A 24,885-nucleotide genomic window follows, 5' to 3' on the forward strand; every position below is an offset into this window, starting at 1 on the left:
TCATTTTGTCTCTGTACACCACCACAATAGATTTGAAATGAAACATTCAATATATGCTTTAAGTGCAGACTTTCACCTTTAATTTGATGGTATTCGCATCCAAATCCGGTGAACGGTGTAGGAATTACAAACAGTTTTATATGTGGTTCCCCCCTTTTTCAGGGACCAAAAGTAATTGAACAATTGGCTACTCAACTACTCCAAGGCCAGGTGTGTGTTACCCATCGTTATTTAATTTACAAGTAGCAGATAAGAGTTATAGAGTTAATTACAAGTGTGGTACTTGCATTTGGAATCTGCTGCTGTCAACTCTCAATATGAAATCCAAAGAGCTGTCATTATCAGTGAGGCAAGACATCATGAGGCTGGACAATCAAAACAAACCCATCGGAGAGACAGCAAAAACATTAGTTGTGGCCAAATCAACTGTTTGGTACATTCTGAAAAAGAAAACGCACTGGTGAGCTCAGCGACACCAAAACACCCGGAAGACCACGGAAAACAACTGTGGTGGATGACAGAAGAATGACTTCCCTGGTGAAGAAAGACTCCTTCACAACAGCTAGTCAGATCAAGAACACTCCCCAGGAGGTACAGGAGGCGTATCTGTCAACAATCAAGAGCAGACTTCACCAGAGTAAATACAGAGGGTTCACCACAAGATGGAAACCATTGTTAAGCCTCAAAAACAGGAAGACCAGATTAAAGTTTGCCAAAATATCTACAAAAAAAAGCCTGTACAGTTCTGGAACATTCTATGGACAGATGAGACAAAGATCAACTTGAACCAGAATGATGTGAAGAGAACAGTATGAAGAAGGGAAGGAACTGCTCATGATCCAAAGCACCACCTCACCAGTGAAGCATGGTGGGAGTTATGGCGTGGGCAATGGGCATGTATGGCTGCCAATGGAACTGGTTCCCTTGTATTTATTGATGATGTAAATGCTGACAAAAGCAGCAGGATGAATTCTGAAGTGTTACGGGCAATATTATCTGCTCATATTCAGCCAAATGCTTCAGAACTCATTGGACGGCGCTTCACAGTGCAGATGGACAATGACCAGAAGCATACTGCGAAAGCAACCAATAAGTTTTTCAAGGAAAAGAAGTGGAATGTTCTGCAATGACCATGTCAATCACCTGGCCTGTATCCAATTGAGCATAGATTTCACTCGCTGAAGACACAACTGAAGGGAAACTGGCCAAAGAACAAGCAGGAAGTGAGTACAGATAGAGGTCTGGCAGAGCATCACCAGGAACAAAACTTTTTGGCGTTTGGTGATGATTGTAGATTCCAGACTTCAGGCTGTGGTTGACTATCCTGGCGTTGCCACCTGATCTTGCGAGCTCACATCCGACTTCCCTCCGTAGATCAGTCTGGACATCCAACCGTTCTAACGGAAATGTGTTCGTGCCAATCACAACCATTTATCTAATATAGGGCGGGCTTAATAAGATGACGGAACAGACGAGCGCCGTAGAGGTATTTTCGCTGATTGGTTGTAAGTCTATCCAATTGCGTCCAGAGGCATTTTGATCTACGCCTGTTGGTAACGCCCCTTAGGAATCAAAAAGCAAATGTGAGTTTCCAGACACTTTTTTGTGAATTGGGTCTGGCGAAGCCAGGCTAGTCCTTGACTGCAAAGGATTTGCAACCAAATATACAAAATGACAATTTGGTTTATTATTATGTTAGTTTGTCCAATTACTTTTGGTCCCTTAAAAAGGGTGGTACCACATATAAACATGTTTCATTTCAAATCCATTGTGGTGGTGTACAGAGCCAAAATGATGAAAATTGTGTAAATGTCCAAATAATTATGGAACTAACTGTATGTCTGCGTCAGTTGAATGGCATGGTTTGGTAAGTGTTATGATATGTACTTTATAACGCATGGTGCTTTCTAACACATCAAAGGTGTTCTCACCATGGATCTGGTGCTGTCTCAGAGGTCAACAACAACAACAACAAAAAAAATCACACCATTTGATGCTAATTAAAGACGGACAGCTACTTATTATTAATAAGGTGTGACGATGAGGTGTGACGATGCCTACGCTCTGATTCTCTCAAACGTGGATCACACAACTCCAATGTTAGTCAAAGCTTCTGGATGCTTCTATAATCTCCGCATCCAGATGCTCTCAGTTAGGCACCAGGGCCTGGAGGAGACGGGCCATCAGGCTAATGCCGGGGTGGACCTGTGTCCGTCAGATCCATCAGCGTTTAATTGGTGCTGTCTGCCCTGGTATTATCTGGGGACGAGCCAGGGGTCTGGCTGGCCTGCTGTCTGTCTGGAGGAGTTCAGACCCAGGCATTAATGAGGCCAGCAGAGAAACTGGAGATGGACGTTATTGATGGATGATCATGGATGAGTTCCCAGAGACGGAGCTGAAGATATATGGTGCCGATGGCTCAGGAGCTCCCTGGCTGACAACTTGATGGAGCATGTCTCCAGTCCTGGTCCCTCCAGATCTGTCTCTCTTTCTTTCTCTCTCTCTGCCCCATCTCTCTCTCCTCCGTCTCCTTCTCTCTCCCCTATCTCTCTCTCCTCTGTCTCCCTCTCTCTCCCCCATCTCTCTCCTCCGTCTCCCTCTCTCTCCCCCATCTCTCTCCTCCGTCTCCCTATCTCTCTCCCCATCTCTCTCTCTCCTTTGCCTCCCTCTCTCTCTCATCTCTCTCTCTCTCTCTCTCTCTCAAACACACACAGGTCGGTAGAACTGTCAAGGGAAGTAAAGTTCCCCCCCATCCAATAGTTTTCTAATGAATGGAACATGACGCAACCAGACAGAAACGTTATCATTCATTCAGTTTCTCATCAATACTGTTGTCTGTGAACACTCCGAAATCAATCGCCTCTGTCCACACCAGAGTAGAGAGCACCCCTCATCTTAGCTTCAAGAAAGCCTACCCTGCTTCTTGTGGTGTTAGCGTCCCATGCAATAACATGTAGGCCTACTGTTTACACATTGACAAGTCTGTATATCAGCCAGTACTGGCAATGAACCACGCCTACTAGAGGTTCACAAACAATGAAAGTGGGAGAAAGGGAAACACTTCTGATAACTGGAAGGAAAACGTACAAACCAGCTTGTTAAATAATGGTTTTAAACACTGAACCACCCAGGGTAACAGAAGCCTGTTGATGTTGGAGCAGTGTATGCAGTAAGCTCAGTCCATCCATCCATTCATCCATCTTCATCCGCTTATCCGGGGTCGGGTCGCGGAGGCAGCGGCACCAGCAGTAAGCTCGGTCCTCCTCACATAAACAAGGGCTGTGATAGAAGCACTCGGAAAGACAATTTCCATAAGTAATGATGTTCTGATCAGAGCCTCCTCTCCTCCACTGATCTGCTGACACAAGACTGGTGAGAGACGGACGGACGGACGGACGGACGGACGGACTGACTGGCTGACTGACTGACTGATAGATATATAGATAGAGAACAGAATATACTATACTACCTGAGGCTATGACAACATTAGGGAAAACTAGGAAACAAAAAAAACGAATGAAAGGCTGAAGAAACGGTGGAAGAGTTTAATCTCATTACCAGAGACATTAAAGAATCACAAACATCTGATTTCCTGCCTGGTCCCTGAGCACAACCAGGGTTCAAGTCTCTTGTTGTTTTCAACCCTGTACAGTATACAGTACACTAATGTAAACACCTTAATCATGTCTGAAACATCACATTTCGGCATTAAATATTTCAGCAGTAGGGCTACAGTACTCTTGCACTATAATGTAAACTGCTTAAGTAAAACACTTTGCATTTATATATATATATATATATATATATATATATATACTGCTCAAAAGGCCGCTCAAAAGTGGCAGTGGCTAGTTGCAAAACTAGAATGGAGAAGTAAGACGCCTCCTTCCCTCCACTAGTCTGGGGGTCCACCTTGGGCAAGTGGTAGTACCCAACCTACCTGGGGTTACAGGAAAAAACCCTGATGACATTACACCAAAAAGGAAGAGAGACCCGGCCCGGAGGAAGCCCGGGGCCCTCGTCTGGAGCCAGGCCCAGACGGAGGGCCCGCATGCGAGCGCCTGGTGGCCGGGCTTACCACGGAGCCCGGCCGGGCCCAGCCCGAATAAGCAACGTGGAAGCACCATCTCCTCCTCCATCGTCCCGTGGACCCACCACCCGCGGGAGGAATTGTCGGGGTCGGGTGCGCTGCCAACTAGGTGGCGGTGAAGGCGGGGGGCACCGACGGACCGGACCCGGGCAGCAAAGGCTGGCTCTGGGGACATGGAACGTGACCTCGCTGGGGGGGAAGGAGCCGGAGCTTGTGAGGGAGGTGGAGCGATACCAATTACACCTGGTGGGGCTAACCTCCACGCACAGCACCGGCGCCGGAACCAAACTCCTGGATAGGTGTTGGACCCTGTTCTTCTCCGGAGTTGCTCACGGTATGAGGCGTAAGGCAGGTGTGGCTATACTAGCTAGCCCCCAGCTGAGCGCCTCTGTGCTGGAGTTCACCCCAGTGGACGAGAGGGTCGCCTCCCTGCGCCTTAGGACTGTGGGGGGGGGGACTCTGACTGTGGTTTGTGCTTATGCACCGAACAGCAGTTCAGAGTACTCAGCCTTCCTGCAGACCCTGAGTGGAGTCCTTTTGGGGGCTCCTGCAGGGGACTCCAGTGTCCTACTGGGGGACTTCAATGCACACGTAGGCAATGATGGAGAAACTTGGAGGGGCGTGATTGGGAGGCATGGCCACCACGATCTGAACCCGAGTGGTGTTTTGTTGTTGGACTGTGCTAGTCACGGTTTGTCCATAACAAACACCATGTTCGAACACAAGGATGCCCACAAGTACACCTGGCATCAGAACACCTTAGGCCGAAGGTCGATGATCGATTTCGTTATCGTATCATCTGATTGTTTTGGACACTCGGGTAAAGAGAGGGGCAGAGCTGTCCACTGATCACCATCTGGTGGTGAGCTGGTTTCGATGGCGGGGGAAACTTCTGGACAGACCTGGAAAACCCAAGCGTGTAGTGAGGGTGAACTGGGAACGTCTGGAGGAAGAGCCTGTCCGGAGAGATTTCAATTGCCACCTCCGGCAGAGCTTCTCAGGCATCCCTGTGGAGGTTGGGGACATCGAGCATGAGTGGTCGGTGTTCAAAGCCTCCATTGCTGAAGCTGCGGCTGGGAGCTGTGGCCTGAGGGCCATAGGTACCTCAAGGGGCGGTAACCCTCGGACACCGTGGTGGACAGCGGTGGTCAGGGAAGCCGTCCGACTGAAGAAGGAGGCCTTCCGGGATATGTTAGCCCGGGAGACCCCAGAAACAGTTGCAGGGTATCGACTGGCCCGGAGGGCTGCGGCTTCGGCCGTGACCAAGGCAAAGCAGCGGGTGTGGGAGGAGTTCGGAGAAACCATGGAGAAGGACTTTCGGTCGGCACCAAAGTGTTTCTGGAAGACCATCAGACACCTCAGGAAGGGAAAGCGGGGGACCATCCAAGCTGTATACAGCAAGGAGGGGACACTGCTGACCTCAACTGAGGAGGTTGTTGAGCGTTGGAAGGAGCACTTTGAGGAACTCCTGAACCCGACTAATCCACCCTCTACGAACGAGGCAGAGCCGGAAGATGATGGGGGGTCGTCAATGTCCTTGGAGGAGGTCACTGAGGTAGTCAAACAACTCCACAGTGGCAGAGCCCCAGGGACTGATGAGATCCGTCCAGAAATGCTGAAGGCGCTGGGTGTAGAGGGGCTGTCTTGGTTGACACGCCTCTGTAACATTGCGTGGAAGTCTGGGTCAGTGCCGAAGGAGTGGCAGACTGGGGTGGTGGTCCCCATATTCAAAAAAGGGGACCAGAGGGTGTGTGCGAATTATAGAGGCATCACATTACTCAGCCTCCCAGGGAAAGTTTACTCCAAGGTGCTGGAAAGGAGGGTCCGGCCGATAGTCGAACCTCAGATCGAAGAGGAACAATGCGTATTTCGTCCTGGTCGTGAAACCACCGACCAGCTCTTCACTCTCGCAAGGATCTTGGAGGGGGCTTGGGAGTTTGCCCAACCTGTCTACATGTGTTTTGTGGACTTGGAGAAGGCTTACGACCGGGTCCCTCGAGAGGTCTTGTGGAGGGTTGTGCGGGAGTATGGGGTGAGGGGGTCCCTACTTAGGGCCATCCAATCCCTGTACACCCAGAGCGAGAGCTGTGTCCGGGTCTTCGGCAGTAAGTCGTCTTCCTTTCCGGTGGGTGTTGGCCTCCGCCAGGGCTGCGCTTTGTCACCAATCCTGTTTGTGATTTTCATGGACAGGATATCGAGGCGTAGCCGGGGGGAGGTGGGTTTGCAGTTCGGTGAGCTGGGGATCACGTCACTGCTTTTTGCAGATGATGTGGTCCTGATGGCATCAGCTGCCTGCGACCTCCAGCACTCTCTGGATAGGTTCGCACACTGAATGTGAAGCGGCTGGGATGAGAATAAGCACTTCTAAATCTGAGGCCATGGTTCTCAGCAGGAAACCGGTGGCCTGTCCGCTCCGAGTAGGAAATGAGTCCTTACCCCAAGTGAAGGAGTTCAAGTATCTGGGGGTCTTGTTCACGAGTGAGGGAACCATGGAGAGGAAGTTTGGCCGGAGAATTGGAGCAGCTGGTGCGGTTCTGCAGTCGCTTTACCGCACTGTTGTGACGAAAAGAGAGCTGAGCCAAAAGGCAAAGCTCTCGATCTACCGGTCTATCTTCGTCCCCACCCTCACCTATGATCATGAAGGATGGGTCATGACCGAAAGAACGAGATCACGGATACAAGCGGCCGAAATGAGTTTTCTCCGGAGGGTGGCTGGGGTCTCCCTGAGAGATCGGGTGAGAAGTTCAGTCATCCGGGAGAGACTCGGAGTAGAGCCGCTGCTCCTTTGCGTCGAAAGGAGCCAGTTGAGGTGGTTCGGGCATCTAGTGAGGATGCCTCCTGGGCGCCTCCCTAGGGAGGTGTTCTAGGCGTGTCCGGCTGGGAGGAGGCCGCGGGGTAGACCCAGGACTAGGTGGCGGGACTACATCTCCGCACTGGCCTGTGAGCGGCTAAAGATTCCCCAGGCAGAGCTGGTTGATGCTGCTAGGGAAAGGGATGTCTGGGGCCCCCTGCTGGAGCTGCTGCCTCCGCGACCCGACCCTGGATAAGCGGATGAAGATGATGATGATGATACTGCTCAAAAAATTTAAGGGAACACTTCTTCACACTTAATCACATCCAGCCCTCAATGGGTTAATGATTTTAACTTGGTTATTTCGCTCATGGAGATCCGCCATGATGATTGATGACTGGCGTTCCCTTAATTTCTTTGAGCAGTGTATATTTTTTAATCACGCATACACACATGCATGCGTGCGTACACACACACACAAACACACACACACACACACACACACATAGTCCTGTCTTCAGAGTGTGTGAGCAGAGTAGAGCCAGGCTTACAGGCCTCCATCACAGCATGATTCATATCATCAGACTAAAATAACAATGTGGCAAAAAGCATGAAGATATCAGTAAAGGATGAGAGACTAGAGACAGAGGGAGAAAGAGAAAGAGAGATATCCAGACAGCAGACCACCCCCCGGGGAGGGGAGGAGTGAGAGGGACAGAGGAGAGGAGAAGAGGAGAGGAGAGAGGGATTTGAGAGAAGCTGAGTCAGTCAGGGAGGGAGGTGTATCAGACACAAGCCGGTCTTAATTACAGGCTGTATCTCTGAACAGCCATCTGGATGTACAGACATGAAGATAGCACTGGTTCACACAATAGAATCACACAATAGAATAGAATAAGACTTTACTGTTCAGCCAAACTCACACAGTACAGTAGGCTACATATAGGCCTACAATAGGCATATTAATATGTACAAGCTTCAAGACCACACACACACACACACACACACACACACACACACACACACACACACACACACACACCGGCTGCCATCTGTATCTACAATTATGTGATAATCTGTGATAAGCATGCATGGAGGTAAGGATGGGGTCGGTAGCTGCTTAAGACAAAAATTGTAAGAAAAAATATCAAATCAGCAACAATGCATCCTCTTAGAGGCTCATTTCGAATGATTCATGTTTAAACCAGTCACGTAATTGCTTTAATTGTTGACTCCTTGACGGCTAAAATAGTACTTGTCTTGGGCAAACGGCTAGATTTGGGGGGGGTGGTGGAGGGAGGTGTGTGTGTGTGTGTGTGTGTGTGTGTGGAGGGGGAAGCGTGGGATGTAGTCCAGCCAGTGAAGCAGCCATTCTCTCTCTCTCATCAGCATCAGCAACACGGGGTCCCTCCGCTCGACCGCTCCTCTCTGCACGGCGGGGAACAGCACGGCTCAGGAGGAACAAGCAACAGGTTTGTCCTCATTTTCTTTTCGGAGATATCTCTAAAAACAAAGAGCACCATCCTCGACCTCGCGAGAAAGAAGTTCTACAAGTAGGTTAACCAGCAGTCCGTGAACAACCCGAAGGTTTGTCAACAGATGTCTTCGTGGAGTAGCTATGGGTTTCAAATGTAGTCCGAGACCCGCCGTGTTGGGGACCAGCACAGGTGTTTCTAATTAATTAATTAGGTAATGAATTAGTCGAGCCAATCAGATCAATTGAAACACCTGTGTTGGTCCCCTAATATGGCAGGTTCTAGGGCTACATTTGAAACCCACGAATTGTAAAATGCATCTTAATTTGAGTAGATGTGAAGATGAATTGTTTAGGATGATGAATTTAAATGCATAACATGTTCAGGTCATTGAGCTGCTGGTTTAGATCATATATAATAGCGACCAACAGGTGCTCAAGCTGCGTAGCGTAACTGGAAATACCTGTCTGTCCCCAGCTCGCATACTTCTGCCTTCGGGAGGGACTTTTCTTTTGTGTTAAACTCGTTGAACTCGATCTGTCTGGAGAGGAAGACACTGGGCGGTGTCATTCACAAACACTTTCATTTCTTTGAGCAGTGTATATTTTTTAATCACGCATACACACATTCATGCGTGCGCGCACACACACACACAGTCCGGTCTTCAGAGTGTATGAGCTTTTCATTTGAGTTTTCGTTTGTGTTAAACTCGTTGAACTCGATCTGTCTGGAGAGGAAGATACAGGGCGGTGTCATTCACAAACACAGCCTGTCGCTTCACCGAACCGACCATCTCCGGAGTGTGTGACCGCGCGTCTGCGTCTCTCCTCCCCGCAGCTCTTGGACATCTCTCGGGTCCCCTCCTCGCAGCTGTTGGAGATCTTTGGGTCCCCTCCTCTCTCGGGTCCCCTCCTCGCCATGGACGCGCTGATGAAGGGCTTCTCCAGAGCCAAGGACGGGGTGGTGGCGGCGGCTGAGATGACGAAGCAAGGAGTGACCGGGGCGGCCGAGATGACAAAGGACGGTGTGCTGTTTGTGGGTACGTGCTGTACCGGGGACTGTACCGGGCTGGGTTGACTGATCAGATTCAGCGTAGCGCAATCGATTCTGTATTTTTTGGGACATCTAGCCAATGTGTAGCCTATAGCACACTGTGAAGTTCTAATGTATATTGTGATGAATTATTCCTTCATCTGATATTTCTCCGCAGGAAGCAAGACCATGGATGGGGTGACAACAGGTATAGCCTACATTTATGACCAACCGACTACTGTGCGTGTGACCATTACTACACTAAAATACGATGCCCTGTTAACTTATGTTCATCAGACTTAATCTCTAGTGTTCTGTTGACATTACCCATTTTGACTGAGTTTGTTCTACTTTTTGTTCTAAAACGCATTTCAAACGAGTTTACTGAACACGTGTTCCTGAAAAGATAATTCTCACAAATCTAAGTTCCCTTTACTTAATTTTACAAAGGCTACCTCACAACATAAGTTATGCATCACGTTACAGTGTAGATACTAAATAAACTAGTGATAATGTTACAGGTAGTCTATATGAAAGATGTGTAACATGGCTGTTGAAGTGCCCTGGTCTAAAATAGGGGGGAGAGAGTCAGTGTTGAGTCAGCTGTTGTTGTTTGTTTGTTTACTACTGGAGTAGGCTGGTTTCCATATCCTTCTCTCCTGGGCTGGTTCCATATCCTTCTCTCCTGGGCTGGTTCCATATCCTTCTCTCCTGGGCTGGTTCCATAGCCTTCTCTCCTGGGCGTTCTTATAGCTCAGTACCCCCGGGGTATAGCTCTATACAGGGTAGTATAATGATGGGCTCAGTACCCTCAGGCCTGGCTCTATAGAGGGTATAGTATAATGATGGGCTTTCCTCTCTTCTTTCAACCCTCTCCTCCTCTCTGCTCCTCTCCTCTGCTCCCCTCTCCTCCTCTCTGCTCATCTCCTCTCCTCTCCTCCTCTCTCCTCCTCTCTCCTCCTCTCTGCTCCTCTCTCCTCCTCTCTGCTCCTCTCCTCTCCTCCTCTCTGCTCCTCTCCTCCTCTCTGCTCCTCTCCTCTCCTCCTCTCTGCTCCTCTCCTCCTCTCTGCTCCTCTCCTCTCCTCCTCTCTGCTCCTCTCCTCCTCTCTGCTCCTCTCCTCCTCTCTGCTCCTCTCTTCTCTGCTCCTCTCCTCCTCTCTCCTCCTCTGCTCCTCTCCTCCTCTCTGCTCCTCTCTCCTCCTCTCCTCTCTGCTCCTCTCCTCCTCTCTCCTCCTCTCTGCTCCTCTTCTCTCCTCCTCTCTTCCAGTGGCAGGGAAAACGGTGTCAGGTGTGTCTCAAGTGGGCGGAGCTGTGGTTACCGGGGTAACTGCTGTGGCCCAAAAGACAGTGGAGGGGGCTGGGAACATCGCTGCTGCGACCGGATTGGTCAAGAAAGACCCAGCTAAACAGGTGAGAGAGATACCTGACACTCATTCTCTTCTTTACCCGATACCCCACTGCACACACACACACACACACACACACACACACACACACACACACACACACACACACGTTCCCTCTCTCTCTCTCTCTCTCTCTCTCTCTCTCTGTCTCACACACACTCTGACACTTTCGCATTAACACGCTCTCGCTCTCTCTCTCTCACACACTCTCTCTCCCTCTCTCTCTGTCTCAAACACTCACTCTTGCACACACACACACACACACACCCTCCCTCTCCCTCCGTCTCACACCCCCCCTCACACCCGCACACACTGTCCCCTCTCTCTCTCTCTCACTCTCACTCTCTCACACACACACACACACACACACACACACACACACACACACACACACAATCTGTCTCGCCGTTACATCACTGAAGATAATGGTTCTGACAGTAAGAGGAGACTTTTCTATATCAGAATCACTCCTACAGTATAACACCAAACATGTAGACAGTCAGAGAGGCCTTTTCACTCAAGTTGTCAGACTGATATTTGAATTGTGGCTTTATTGCGTTTAAATAGTTCTCTCTGCCTTCAGCCGTCTGGGTTTCCAGCCATGTTCTTTGTGACAGCCAGCCAGACCAGACTGGGCTCCGGGCTACATGGTCTGACCTTGACTACTACTGCTGCTTCAGCACACTCAGAGCTCAGCCACTAAGACACAGCTGTCTGTCTGTCTGTCTGTCTGTCTGTCTGTCTGTCTGACTGACTGTCTGTCTGTCCTCTGTCTGACTGACCTCTGTCTGACTGACCTCTGTCTGCCTGACTTTCTACTGTCTGTCTGTCTGACCACTGTCTGTCTGTCTGTCTGACCACTCTCTGTCTGTCTGTCTGTCCTCTGTCTGCCTGACTTTCCACTGTTGGTCTGTCTGTCTGACTGACTGACCGGCAGGCTTTAGAAAGGCTGAGACACACACACACACAGACAGACACACAGACAGAGACACACACAATTTGCTGCCCTTCCCCAGTATGACAGTCTGTGGATGAGAAATTATGGTCTCTCTTCTCTACAGAGTGTGATAGTCTCTCTATACAAAGTGTGATGGTCTCTCTTCTCTACAGAGTGATGGTCTCTCTTCTCTACTGAGTGATAGTCTCTCTCCTCAAAAGAGTGACAGTCTCTCTTCTCTACAGAGTGATAGTCTCTCTTCTCTACAGCGTGATAGTCTCTCTTCTCTACAGAGTGATAGTCTCTCTTCTCTACAGCGTGATAGTCTCTCTCCTCTGAGTGATAGTCTCTCCTCAAAAGAGTGTGAGTCTCTCTTCTCTACAGTGTGATAGTCTCTCTCCTCTACAGACAGACAGAAGTGATGATCTCTCCTCTAGAGAGAGAGCAGACAGAAGAGACACTGTCTTTGCTCCTACAGTAATAGATCCAGCCAATCACAGGGCATGGTCGGACCGTTAAAGGTTAATAAGGTCATTTCAACATCCTGACCCTTTCAGTGAGTTTGGCGGTGGTGGTGATGGTGGGCCCAGTAGACCAAAGTATCGCTGTTCCTCTGCTGTCATCCGTTTGAAGATTAACACTGTATTCAACAGGATATAATCTTCCTGGGATTAGCAGATTAGCACCGGATTAACCCAGTCTCTCTCTCTGACTGTCATCCGGTCATCTGAGAGAGAAACGGGTCATCGTCCATTTTTAGGAAACATCACATCTCTTTCTACTGCTTTGCGGATGATGTGCAGATCTATCTGCCCCTGGAATCAAAAGGCAAGGACTCCGTACAACCATCTATGAGATGTCAAATCCTGGATGGATTTTTAAAATTTTTATGAAAATAAGACCGAGATCATCATGTTTGGTCATGACCCCTCAGATATCCGTTCCTCAGGCAGAAATCTCGGGGTGACCTTTGACTGTTCTTTTAAATTTGACAAACAGGTCAGCTCTGTCATAAGAACCAGCTTCTTCCAACTAAGGCTTCTGGCCAAGGTAAAGGGCCATCTCTCCCCCAAAGACTTAGAGTAATACATGCTTTTATCAACACTTGTCTTGATTATTGTAATTCTTTGTATGTCGGCATTGACCGGTCACTAATGCGTCACTGCAGCTTGTGCAGAATGCAGCAGCTCGTCTCCTTACTGGCAAGAGAAAGCGCGACCACATCACCCCAGTCTTGGCCTCGCTCCACTGGCCCCTAGTGCGTTTTATAATTGATTTCAAGATTTTGTTTGTTTTTGAAGCTCTTAATGGACTGGCACCTCAGTATCTTGCTGAACTCCTGCAGTTTCATGCCCCAGCTAGAGAGCTGAGATCCTCTAATCAGCTGCTGCTGGCTGTCCCAAAGACTTGGCTGAAGACTAGAGGTGTCCGAGCCTTTGGGGCGGCGGCCCCCAGGCTCTGGAACAGTCTGCCCTGCCCCTAGGCCCCTAGACCCTGGAACAGTCTGCCCTGGCTCATCAGGTCTGCCCGGCCCCTAGGCCCCTAGGCTCTGGAGCAGTCTGCCCTGGCACATTAGTTCTGCCCAGCCCCTAGGCCCCTAGGCTCTGGAACAGTCTGCCCTGGCACATTAGGTCTGCCCAGCCCCTAGGCCCCTAGACCCTGGAACAGTCTGCCCCGGCTCATTAGGTCTGCCCAGCCCCTAGGCCCCTAGGCCCTGGAACAGTCTGCCCTGGCACATTAGGTCTGCCTGGCCCCTAGGCCCCTAGGCCCTGGAACAGTCTGCCCTGGCACATTAGGTCTGCCTGGCCCCTAGGCCCCTAGGCTCTGGAACAGTCTGCCCTGGAACATTAGGTCTGCCTGGCCCCTAGGCTAGGGAACAGTCTGCCCTGGTACATAAGGTCTGCCCAGACCGTAGAGATGTTTAAGTCTTCTCTAAAGACTCACCTGTTCTCCCAGGCCTTCAACTCGGGTTGAGCTGGATACACGATGGCCCCTCTATTTATGCTTATTGTGTATGCTGTATTGTAGTGTTATGTTGCGTGCTGTGCTGTGTTTTGTTGCTCTGGAGCTGTACAGCCCTTTGGTCAACCTCGGTTGTTTTAAATGTGCTTTATAAATAAAGTTGAGTTGAGAGGGAGACAGGTCATCCTAGAGTGAGAGACGGGTCATCTGAGAGAGAGGCAGGTCATCCTAGAGAGAGAGACAGGTCATCCTAGAGAGAGAGAGATGGGCCATTCTAGAGAGAGAGAGATGGGTCATCCTAGATAGAGGGAGGCGGGTCATCCTAGAGAGAGAGACGGGTCATCCTAGAGAGACAAGTCATCTGAGAGAGAGACGGGTCATCAGAGAGAGACAGGTCATCTGAGAGAGACAGGTCATCTGAGAGAGACAGGTCATCAGAGAGAGACAGGTCATCTGAGAGAGACAGGTCATCTGAGAGAGACAGTGCCCTGACACACAGCTATGGACATGTCTGTGTTCCTCTGCTGTGTAAAGGACAGTCTGGCTCTACGGATGAACACAACAGGCCTGAGCCCTCAGGAATAACACAACTACAAGCCATCAGACAGGCCTGAGGCCTCAGGAACAACCACAACTACAAGCCATCAGACGTTAGACCCAAACCCTTCCTCTGTCTTTGTTTTCTCTGGTTAATGACCCCTCCTGTTGACAAGATCTGATTGGAGCGTTTTGCTGTAGTCATGGTGCTAATCGCTGCATCCTCTTGCCTAAGGGAGCGTGTGTTTGTGTATGTGTCCCTCCATCTCTCCCTCTCCTCATCGCCCATCCCACACATAAACACACATACTGTACTGTACACACACACACCATCGATCCACACTCTTTCATCTGGCCGTCTCCACCACCAGGATAATCAGCCCATCAGCTCCACTGTGGTGAGAGACGGGCCGCGCCTCAACAGTCTAGAGAAGCCTCCTCTCCTAGGCTCCTTAGACAGTGGTGAGAGATGGGCTGCGTCTCAACAGTCTAGAGAAGCCTCCTCTCCTAGCCTCCTTAGACAGTGGTGAGAGATGGGCCGCGCCTCAACAGTCTAGAGAAGCCTCCTCTCCTAGTCTCCTTAGACAGTGGTGAGAGACGGGCCGCGTCTCAACAGTCTAGAGAAGCCTCTCCTAGTCTCCTTAGACAGTGTTGAAAGATGGGCCGCGTCTCAACAGTCTAAAGAAGCCTCCTCTCCTCGTCTCCTCTCCCTCAGCTTCCCTGGGCTGTATCATGTTAATGGGTTCAGATCACACGGTGGACACATTCTTCTCAGTCCCCTGAGTGTCTGAGAGAAGAAGAGATGTTCAGAGAACGCTGTTTACAGAACCAAGGAAGTGTCGCAGTCAAAACGTTCTCTACTGTTGTGGGTGGACGGAAAGTGTGAAAGTAGAGTGTGTGTGTGTGTGGACGGAAAGTGTGAAAGTAGAAAGAGAGACAGTGTGTGTGTGCATGTACAGTGTGTGTGTGCGCGCATGTATGTACTGTGTGTGTGTGTGCGCTGTAGGTGTGTGACAGAGAGGGAGAGTATGCGTGTGTGAGAGAGAAACTGTGTGAGTGTGTGGCTCTGCAGTGTGAGCAGATGGAGTCGGGGTGGGCGGTGTTAAGTGAAGCAGCAGGACGAGACGACACGTGTGCTGCACAGTAACTCTCAGGTCGTGTCAGCTGGTGGCTCGTCAATCATGCGCACGCACACACACACACTTTCTCTCTCTCTCTCTCACACACACATACACACTCTCACACCTACAGGCCTGTCACCTATCTCTTATTAAAGAAGGTTATCCCAAAGTCGAGCAGTAATGAAGGACTGTTCTCTGCTGGGAAGACTTCTCCTTCATTAACAGTTAATGGCCTCCCCTCTCCCCCTCCTGTCCCCATCTCCTTCTCTCCCCTCTCCTCTTCTCCTCCCCTCTCCCGCTGTCCTCCACCATCCTCCTCTTCTGCCCTCTCCTCCTCCCCCCTAACCTCTTCTACTCGTATCCTCTCCCCTCTTCTGACCTCCCCTAACCTCTCTCTCTCTCTCTCTCCTCTCCCCTCTTACGCAGGGTCTAGCAGGTCGCTAGACTTGAATTGACACTTTCCCGACTGCATATGAATCTGTAGGTCCCTAACCTGACCTCTGACCCCGTCCCTGGCGCTGTGTTGCAGGAGGAGGATGCTACGAGGCTGGAGGACGCGGGGGAGGCGGCGGCGGAACCCGTCACCGGAGGCGCGGGGGCTGAGGTACCGCCGGACAGCAGAGTAGAATGAAACGCAACAGAATAGAACGGCATGGAGTCAGGGAAGTGAGTGATTGATTTTTATTTATTTTTTAAGACAGGGACAAGGTACAGTAGACATTTACCCTATAGAACAGGGAGAGATGCACTGTACAAGGTTATAGCTAAAACAGCTGATTTCCACCCGCAGTCCCTGGGCAAATAAATATAGTCTTAAAATAGTGGGGCAAATAGTGGGGAAGTGAAGAGTTAACACACATGCACCACCATGTCTAACTAACGTCCCCCCCCTCTCTCTCTCTCTCTCTCTCTCTCAGGAGGAGTCAGACTAGATCTGCGACCATCGGGAGATCAGCAACGCAAACATTCCGTGTCGCTCTGCCAAGTCCCAGCGTGCCTCGTCATAGTCTTGTGTGGTGTGTGTGAGAGAATGATATTAGTACGTGTGTGTGTGTACGTGTGTGTGTGCATGCGTCTTGAGGTCTCTGGTCATTCCTGTGTGTGGTGTCTACCAGTCCTGGGTCAAGTAATATCACTCCTTGTATCTGTGTTTGATTGATCCTGTCTGAGGCGATGCAACTAATCAAAACGCCCCACGTTTTAAAAACTCAGCTGTAGGTAGACTCTCTCCAGTGTTTAATGCTACCTGACCCAGGCCTGGGCTGTAGAGAGACCCTTAGAGCCGGTCCTCGTTACTGGGGGTGGGTGGGTGGGTGTGTGTGTGTGCGTGCGTGTGTCTCTCGTCAACCTGTGGCTTCAACATCAATAAGTACATATAAAATATATTACCCAATCTATGACTACTAAAACACCTAAGTGTCTATATAACAATGACGTATCGATTTTAAAATGGAGGTGTATACATATACATTTATTTTTGTGTGTAAAGTGTCACTGTTTTGCGGTGCAGAAGTATTTTGTGTATATATATAATCTGTATTTTTTATGTTGTCACTGTGCAGAGTAATATAGCCTAATGGAAGTTGAAGACACAAGCATGGAACCAAACATTTAAACTAACTGTGATATGAATTTATTCATTTTTGTTAAATGTTGAATAAAGTACGAATAGAAAATGTAAAAAAAACAACAAAAAAACATGTATTTTTTGTGTCTTGATAACAGCTGGAATTGAAGGCAGATCAATGAAATATTACATACTTTATTGAATACAGAATCATTGAAATACTTTTACTGCATTGACATGTTTGATAACACGTTTCAATAGCCTCCATCATGGACTGCAGCTGGTTGACACGGTCTTGGCTGTTGTATGTGAACCCGGTTTTAAAGAACTGCTGGATATCCTTGGGGTCTTTTTCCCAGTACGGTAGTGTTTCCTGTTCTACCTGTGGTTCTGTGTTCAGACAGAGGTGGTTCCACAGCCCGGTTCTGCAGCTGAGCCATGGGTTCTGAAACTAGAACCAGTTCCACCCTGTACAGCATCTCTCCCAGCTTAGTACCAGATATGACCCCTGTCAGGTCAGGTAGAACCCTTCTGGGTTATGAATAGAATTCTGCCTCCATCCATAAAGAACTAGTTTACAACCAAAAATGGTTCTGTATGAACTGAAATGGTCTCAATATGGGACATTGTTACAGAGGTTCTCTGGTTCTCTGTGTACAATTTCACCTGATCTAACGACATGTCTGGTCAATTAATGAATCAATCAACCATGACATCAAGTGGCTGTACCTTATACCTGTCCCCGATAGACTAATTAATTAATTAACAGTATTACTTAAACAAGAAAGAAATGAGTTGTAATCAAACAAGGTGAATTAGCTCAAAGAAACATGCATCATATTCAGTAGAATAAGGACCCCACTATAAGATGGAGGATATACCGTACTGCTTGGGGTTGTCCAATAAAAACGCTCAAATCTTTTAATCCGTCTTGAAATATTTTCTACAGCTGTTCGTACTGAACGCAACACTGGTTGGGTCACATTCAGAAACCAAAACTCAGTCAAACTTGTCAATTCACCAGTATCCTTCGAGTTCCAATCTCCAGCCCCTTCTGTACACAGCTGTTGGCTTTTGGCGTTCTTCTTGTTGCTCTGCGTTGTGTATTTTTTTTGTAAGCCTTGATAAGAGTTGCAGCATCATCTAATTATGAACCACGATGTTAATAGCCTTCTTGTTGTGATCGTCATTGATGAAATCACCCAACACGGGATTGGAAGCGGCGACAGATGATAGATTTATTGTACAAAGATACAATCACAAGGAACACTGGGATGTTTCCCTCGTCTCTCTCTCTCCCTGCTTCTCTGCTGGCTGCGGCTGTGGCGTGAAGTCAAGGCCTCAGACTTCCCTCCCCGCATGATGTTATCAGCGTGTCTGCCTGCTGGGAGCAGCAAATCGGTCCGTCCGAGTTGCCTACCGTTTCCAAATCGAAGTCTCAAGCATTGGTTGAGATGTTAAATAGTGCTCTCTCGGCCCACCCCCCGCGCCTAGGCCTGCCCGTTTAGGGCCTAGTGAAGCTAGATTGGTGGAGGAGTGACCATACAGATGTGTCGCCTGTCACCCTAACATGATATCTTAATCGCCATTGGTTGTCAGTCTAGGTTGTGTCTGTTTAGTGTCCCATAGAGATGTGTCATTAATACCCCAGAGGAGAGGCCCCCCCTGTGGCCTAAGTGTGACCTCTTGACACCCACTACCCCGAACGGCCACAGCAGCATCAGCTGTCTCCCTCACTCTATCGACTAGTGTCCACGTGAAAACAAACAAACACATTAAATCAAATACATAGCAGTAAGACTCTGTAGATGTTAGATACATTTCTCCCTAGATTCTTCACAGCCCTGCAGCTCCCTAGTCTGGGATTCCACAAGACAGAGAGAGAGAGTTTGAGAGAGTGTGTGTGTGTGTGAGAGAGAGAGAGAAAGAGAGGGAGTGTGTTTGTGTGTTTGAGAGTGTGTGTTTGTGTGTTTGTGTATGAGAGTGTGTGTGTGTGAGAGAGAGAAAGACAGAGAGAGAGAGTGTGTGTTTGTGTGGCTTCGTGGGCAGAGTGTGGCTTGTGCCTGCTGGTCGTCATGACGCCCTGTCACAGCAGAGGCCCAGGCTAATTAGCATGCGCTCTAGAGATTGAACCTGTCCACAGCTGATGCCCTCACAGGGAACTGAGGCTGGGGACGCACACCCACAGGCAGGCACACACACACAGGCAGGCACACACACACACACACACAGGCAGGCACACACACACACACACAAACACACCCACAGGGAGGCACACACACACACACAGGCAGGCACACACACACAAACACACAGGCAGGCACACACACACACAAACACACACACAGGCAGGCACACACACACAGGCAGGCAGACACACACAAACACACAGGCAGGCAGACACACACAGGCAGGCACACACACAGGCAGGCAGGCACACACACACAAACAGGCAGACAGACACACACAGGTAGGCACACACACACAGGCTGGCACACAAACACAGGCAGGCAGACACACACAAACACACAGGCAGGCAGACACACACAGGCAGGCACACACACACACAGGCAGGCAGGCACACACACACAAACAGGCAGACAGACACACACAGGCAGGCACACACACACAGGCAGGCACAAACACACACAGGCAGGCAGGCGCGCGCACAAACACACAAACACAGGCAGAAACATATACACACACATAGACGTGCACACATCTACACAAAAGTAGACAATTAAACACACAAGAAAAGGTCCCCATATAGTGATTAAGACTAAGACAAACACACACACACACACACACTGTTCAAATCATAACACTGGGTGGTCCTCATTGCACTCATAGTGATAACTACTGGTCAGACCTAAGGTTGAACTGCCCTGCATACAGAAGTTGAGATACCCTTCTCAAAGACAGGCATAGTATGTCTTAAGATCTCATAAGATAGAGATAAGATACTATAATAGCACCACTGGTCGTGTACCTGGCATAGTGATGTAATGAGAGTGGTCCTTAAACAGGAGGGTTAGGGTTAGGCTGCTGCTTGCTCTCCTGCTCCACATTCCCTGGTGGAGTCTCGGGGTATTTCTGGAGAGGGGTAATAGCCTGAAGAATGTCTCTCCTGTTTTCTTGACATCATGATTCATGTGCCTGGGGGTGAGAGGGGGGGGGGGGGGGGCGATGGAAAACCTGCTGCCAAAGCACAGTGCCAGTGTTTCCCCAGCCCCTCCCTCCTCACTGCCCCCCCCCCCCCCCCTACACACTCAAGGCCGATGTTTCCCTATGACGAACCGCACCCCGTCTGCCTCACCCCTCACTCCCTCCATGCCTCCCTTGCCAGTCTTTACCTCCCCCTTCAATCCGTCCCTCCCTGCCCCTCCTCCCTGCCCCCCCCCCCCCCCCCCGGTCTTTGCAGTGTCCTAGGTGAGTGACGAGGAGTGATGAATATCAGTCATAAATGCTCGGATCACTATGTCACACCAGGCCGCGAGGGCCGAGCCGGTACCTTCCGCCCGGACGCTGGCAACAGAGGCGGCGGACGACTCTGCAGTACTGTCATCGTCCATATTTAAAACATGTCAAAGCCCTGCCAGGCTTTCAAGGGAGTCCGCCACATTCTTCGTGGGCCTTTAAAAGCCGGCCTGTGCGATCTGAGACAGTGTCAGTTTGCAAGGTGGCGGAACAACAAGCAGCAGCAGCAACAAGAAACTTCTCACTGGTGGATCTACTTTAAGGAAGCAGCCTTCACAGGACCAGCTGTAGACCTCAACACACACCAACACACACCGGCAATATGAAAGGATCCTCTTATTCCCAGAAGACGCTGCAAGTGAGCGGGTCATCGTCCAGCAGGATGCGTGTCCAGAGTCCGTCTCCGTCCCGCTGCCGTAGCTCCTCCTTCAACAGCCGCGGTCGCTCCGGTTACCAGGGCGGCGCGGTGGAGGTCGGCACGGAGATACACCAGCACCACGCCAACGAGAAGGAGGAGATGCAGGAGCTGAACGTGAGGTTCGCTGGCTACATCGAGAAGGTCCAGGCACTGGAACAGAAGAACGCCGCCCTGCAGGTGGAGCTGGCCGCCCTCCAGGGACGCTTCAAGGGAGGCCCCACCGGCATCGGAGAAGAGTACGAGCTGAAGTTCAAGGAGATGAGGGATCTGATCGAGTCCCTGACCAATGAGAAGGGCTCCGCGGACATTGAGAGGGGCTACATCGAGGAGGAGGTGGAGGTCTGGCGGCTCAGGCTGGAAGAGGAGCTGGCGCTCAAAGGTAGGTTTGAGGAAATTAAGTTCTGTAGAAATCAATGACGGAGGTGGTCCAATACTGAAAATATTCAGATTGTAAGATCTCATCGAAGGACATATTTCATACATACATATTTTGTATAAGATATAGAATGACAAAGGTTGGTTGAAATAACCTGCCCTACTTCCTTTATTGGAAGATGTCCACCTACCTGTAGATACCACTTAAAAAAGAGAAATCTCTCCCTCCCATTTCTCCCTTCTCTTGCCCCTCCCCCCTTCCACAGAGGAGGCAGAACTGATCCTGAGGGAGTTCCGTCAGGACGTTGACAATGCCACATTGCAGAAGGCGGAGCTTGAGAAGAGGGTGGAGCAGCTGGTGGCTGAGATTGAGTTCCTGAAGAAGCTCCATGATGAGGAGGTGGCCGACCTCCTGAAGCAGATCGAGGACTCCAAGGTCACAGCTGAGCTGGATGGCGACCGCCCTGACCTGGCCGCCTACCTGCGCAACATGCGGGCAGAGATTGAGGCCGTGGCTGCACGCAATGTCCAGGAGGCAGAGAAGTGGTACAAGGGCAAGTTCGAGACGCTGAAGGAGCATGCCGGAAAGCACGAGGACCAGATGAAGAGCATGAAAGAGGAGATCAGCGTGTACTCCAACCAGGTGTCTGACCTGCAGAGCCAGATCGAGAGCCTGAGGGCCCGCAACGCAGCGCTGGAGCTGCAGCTGGAGGACATGGAGGCCAGCCACCTGGACAAGGTGGGCGGTCTGGAGGGCGTCATCGCTCAGCTGGAGGCCCAGCTCTGTGAGACGAAGCTGGAGATGTCCAAGTACCTGCTGGACTACCAGGAGCTGCTGCACATCAAGCTGAAGCTGGACACAGAGATCGCCACCTACAGGAAGCTGCTGGAAGGCGAGGAGATTAGGCTGGGCATGGCCTGAGCAGGTGAGCCATCAGCAAAGGGCAGAGTGCCCCTAGTGGTAGGGAGGGGGTGGAGTCCGAGTAAGAGGGGTAAGTAGGCTTAGTTCACATGGCAGTGAAACGTGACCCAAATCCGATCTTTGATCTTTTGCCTATATGCGACTCAGGTCAGATTTTTTCACGACCGTCTGAACAGCGGTTCACGACCGTCTGAACATGAAATCTTTTTTTTTTTTTTTAATCCAACCTGGGTCGCTTTCAGAGGTGGTATTATATCGGATACATGTCTGATGTTTTGCAACGCGCCCGCCGTCTGAACAATCATGTCGTGTTTAATGCTACTTTTACGTCTCTAGAGCGGTGACTTGCAACTTCGTGAAGCGTTCCACTGTGGTGTGCTTGTGCGGCATACTGCACGTCACAAGACGATCCTCATCCTTCTTCTCGTTACCATTTGCTCATACCGTCGCCGGCTTCCACTGCACAAATACCCTACTTGAAAATCAACCCGTAGTAAAGGCTAACTTCAGTTGTGGTTGTAACGTTATCATGGAGGTATTAATAGAACATTATCCATGGTTAACGTTACCTCTGTAAACAGTGCGCTGCGCGTGACGTCCTGACGTCTTTGTTGTTGTTCTTCTGCGCATGCGGGTCTGTTCAGGGCCGTGGGCTGTTCACACGGCAGTCAAATATATGTCAAATATAGGTTACATTTAAAATGTCTAGTGAATAGCTAAACAAAAAAATCGGATCTGTGTAAAAAATCGGAATTGAGCATTAAGACCTGCCGTTTGAACTAAGCCCTTGTGTGTCTGGTGTGTTTAGTCCACATGTTCCGATCTGGAATAGTGGTATAACTAAATCCTTTGAGAGACACTGAAACATTTTGTTTTATGCATTTCAGGTCTTTAAAATTCATTCCAGACAGAGGGGAGCTTCAGACCCAAAGGTACAGTAACCTGACCTAGTGACCTTCATAAGAACATTCTACCTGTGGTTTTATTTTAAACTACATGCTTGAGTTTTCATGACTGCCCTCTAAAATAGACACTCTAGCAAGGTGGTTGGGGGTGTGGTTTCTGCCCCAGATCTCCTTGAATGCAACATCATCATGTTTTCCTAAATGTGGTATCTGTCCTGTGTTTCTGTTTACAGCCACCATCGTGGAGGAGAGGACCATCTCAGAGTCTCAAGGCGGGGAGCAGCTTAATCCAGCAGACAGACTAGTCTTCTGAGACCCCCAACACTGAACACAAACCTTCCCATTGACCCCCCCACCCCTCTTACCCTCCCCACCTACCTTCCTCCCTCCCTCCCTACTTTTCCATCGATCCAACCTCCTACCTCACTATCCATTACCTTTCAAGCCTTCCTACATCTCTACCAACTACCCACACTTTCTCCTCACCTTACCTACCGTACTCTCCATTTCATTAACCCCCACCCTCTTCCCCTTTACCCCACCCTTCCAACACATTCTCTCTCCCCAACCCTCGTCCAACCCAAACTCCCCTTCCAAGCCTCACCAACCTCACCCTCCCTTCCTCCAAGTCCAACCAACCAAGCACTGGCGTGACCCAGACAGGACAAAGTTGTCCCTCCTATCTCCTCCATTGTTGAACACCTGTGACTTGCTGTGCTATGATAGTTATCTCCTCAACACCCCCCCCCACACACTACACCAACAACCCCATCAATTTAATGTAACATAACTGTAACGTTTACATAAATGTTTACCAAGTACTGCTTAATAAAGCTTGACATGAGTGCATATAGTTGTTCTTGTCTTTTTCTTTTTAAAGGGCTATTTCACTCAAAATCATTTTTTTTGTTTTCCACCTTTTATATGATGAAATAATAATATTTGGTGAGAATAAGATAGTTATAGCAGTTTGTGTGAAAGTACTATCTCAACTCTACCTACTGTTAGAAGAGAAACATTAAACTGGCAGGATCAGACAAAATGAACACAAGGAAGGAATATAAAAATATTCGTGCCAGCCTGCAGAGCCCTCATCCTGCTCCACCTCCAACCCTCTCCAGCTCCCAATAGCACTTTGCCTTTATTTAGTGGCAGTATTTTTGTGGCACCTATTTTTTGCATCCCCTATTATTTTGTGGCAAACCTTTTTGTGGCTCCCCTCTTTTGTTCCATTAAACCGCCCCTCTGGGCTTGAAAACCTGTTCATCCGCCTCCTCCATTGCTTGTCTCCTGGGTCTTACACTGCGCTCACACGCTTGCGTTTGATGCCTGTCCGTCAACGTATGGCGGAAGGCGTGTCTGCCACACGCAACAACAACCAATCACATTGTCCGATACTGCACTCGCAACAGCCAGTTGATTCTCCGAACCTGCTAGCGCGCACTATTTTGAAAACCCACCCGGTTTTTCGTTTAGTGCTGTCATGGATGCTAATCTGGTCGAACGTGTGGCGATCGTCTATGCATTGTGGTTGAGGCAATGTGAACGTGGTGCCCGCAGGTATTGGGTACATCCTATCCTGCAAATAAACAGCGATTATCCTCCATCTTGGTATCGAAAAATGTGAAAATCCCGCCTTGCGATGACGTCTTTCTCCATCAAGACATCTGATTGGTCGGCAGCTCCAGCAACGCATCTGAAAGTTGAACATTTCTCAACTTTCGACGCTAGCAACACAGGCAAAGCAACGCACCGGGACAACAACGGCACCAGAATGCCATTCGGCTGCAGCCATTGAAAGTGAATGGCATCTGTCAATGTTGACGCATCAAACGCAAGCGTGTGAGCGGCCCGTTACTAACCAAACCTA

At 49.6% G+C, this 24,885-nt stretch overlaps 2 protein-coding genes across 2 annotated transcripts; both read left to right on the forward strand.

Annotated features, from left to right (window-relative positions):
* Window positions 1-9,274: 9,274 nt before the first annotated feature.
* LOC311327091 (uncharacterized protein) lies at window positions 9,275-15,982 on the forward strand (the record flags this gene model as incomplete). The annotated part of the gene is made up of 4 exons (XM_084460114.1): window positions 9,275-9,395; window positions 9,567-9,596; window positions 10,656-10,798; window positions 15,881-15,982. 4 exons carry the CDS (start codon window positions 9,275-9,277, stop codon window positions 15,980-15,982), a joined length of 396 nt encoding a protein of 131 aa, XP_084316240.1.
* A 4,735-nt stretch (window positions 15,983-20,717) lies between these two features.
* On the forward strand, window positions 20,718-22,110 carry LOC311327092 (vimentin-like; the record flags this gene model as incomplete). Its single annotated transcript, XM_084460115.1, has 2 exons — window positions 20,718-21,192; window positions 21,455-22,110. The coding sequence occupies 2 exons, from the start codon at window positions 20,718-20,720 to the stop codon at window positions 22,108-22,110; spliced, it is 1,131 nt and encodes a 376-aa protein (XP_084316241.1).
* Between the last annotated feature and the right edge of the window lie 2,775 nt (window positions 22,111-24,885).

The sequence above is a fragment of the Borostomias antarcticus genome, assembly GCF_949987555.1.
Source record: "Borostomias antarcticus genome assembly, chromosome: 30".
NCBI classification, from domain to species: domain Eukaryota; kingdom Metazoa; phylum Chordata; class Actinopteri; order Stomiiformes; family Stomiidae; genus Borostomias; species Borostomias antarcticus.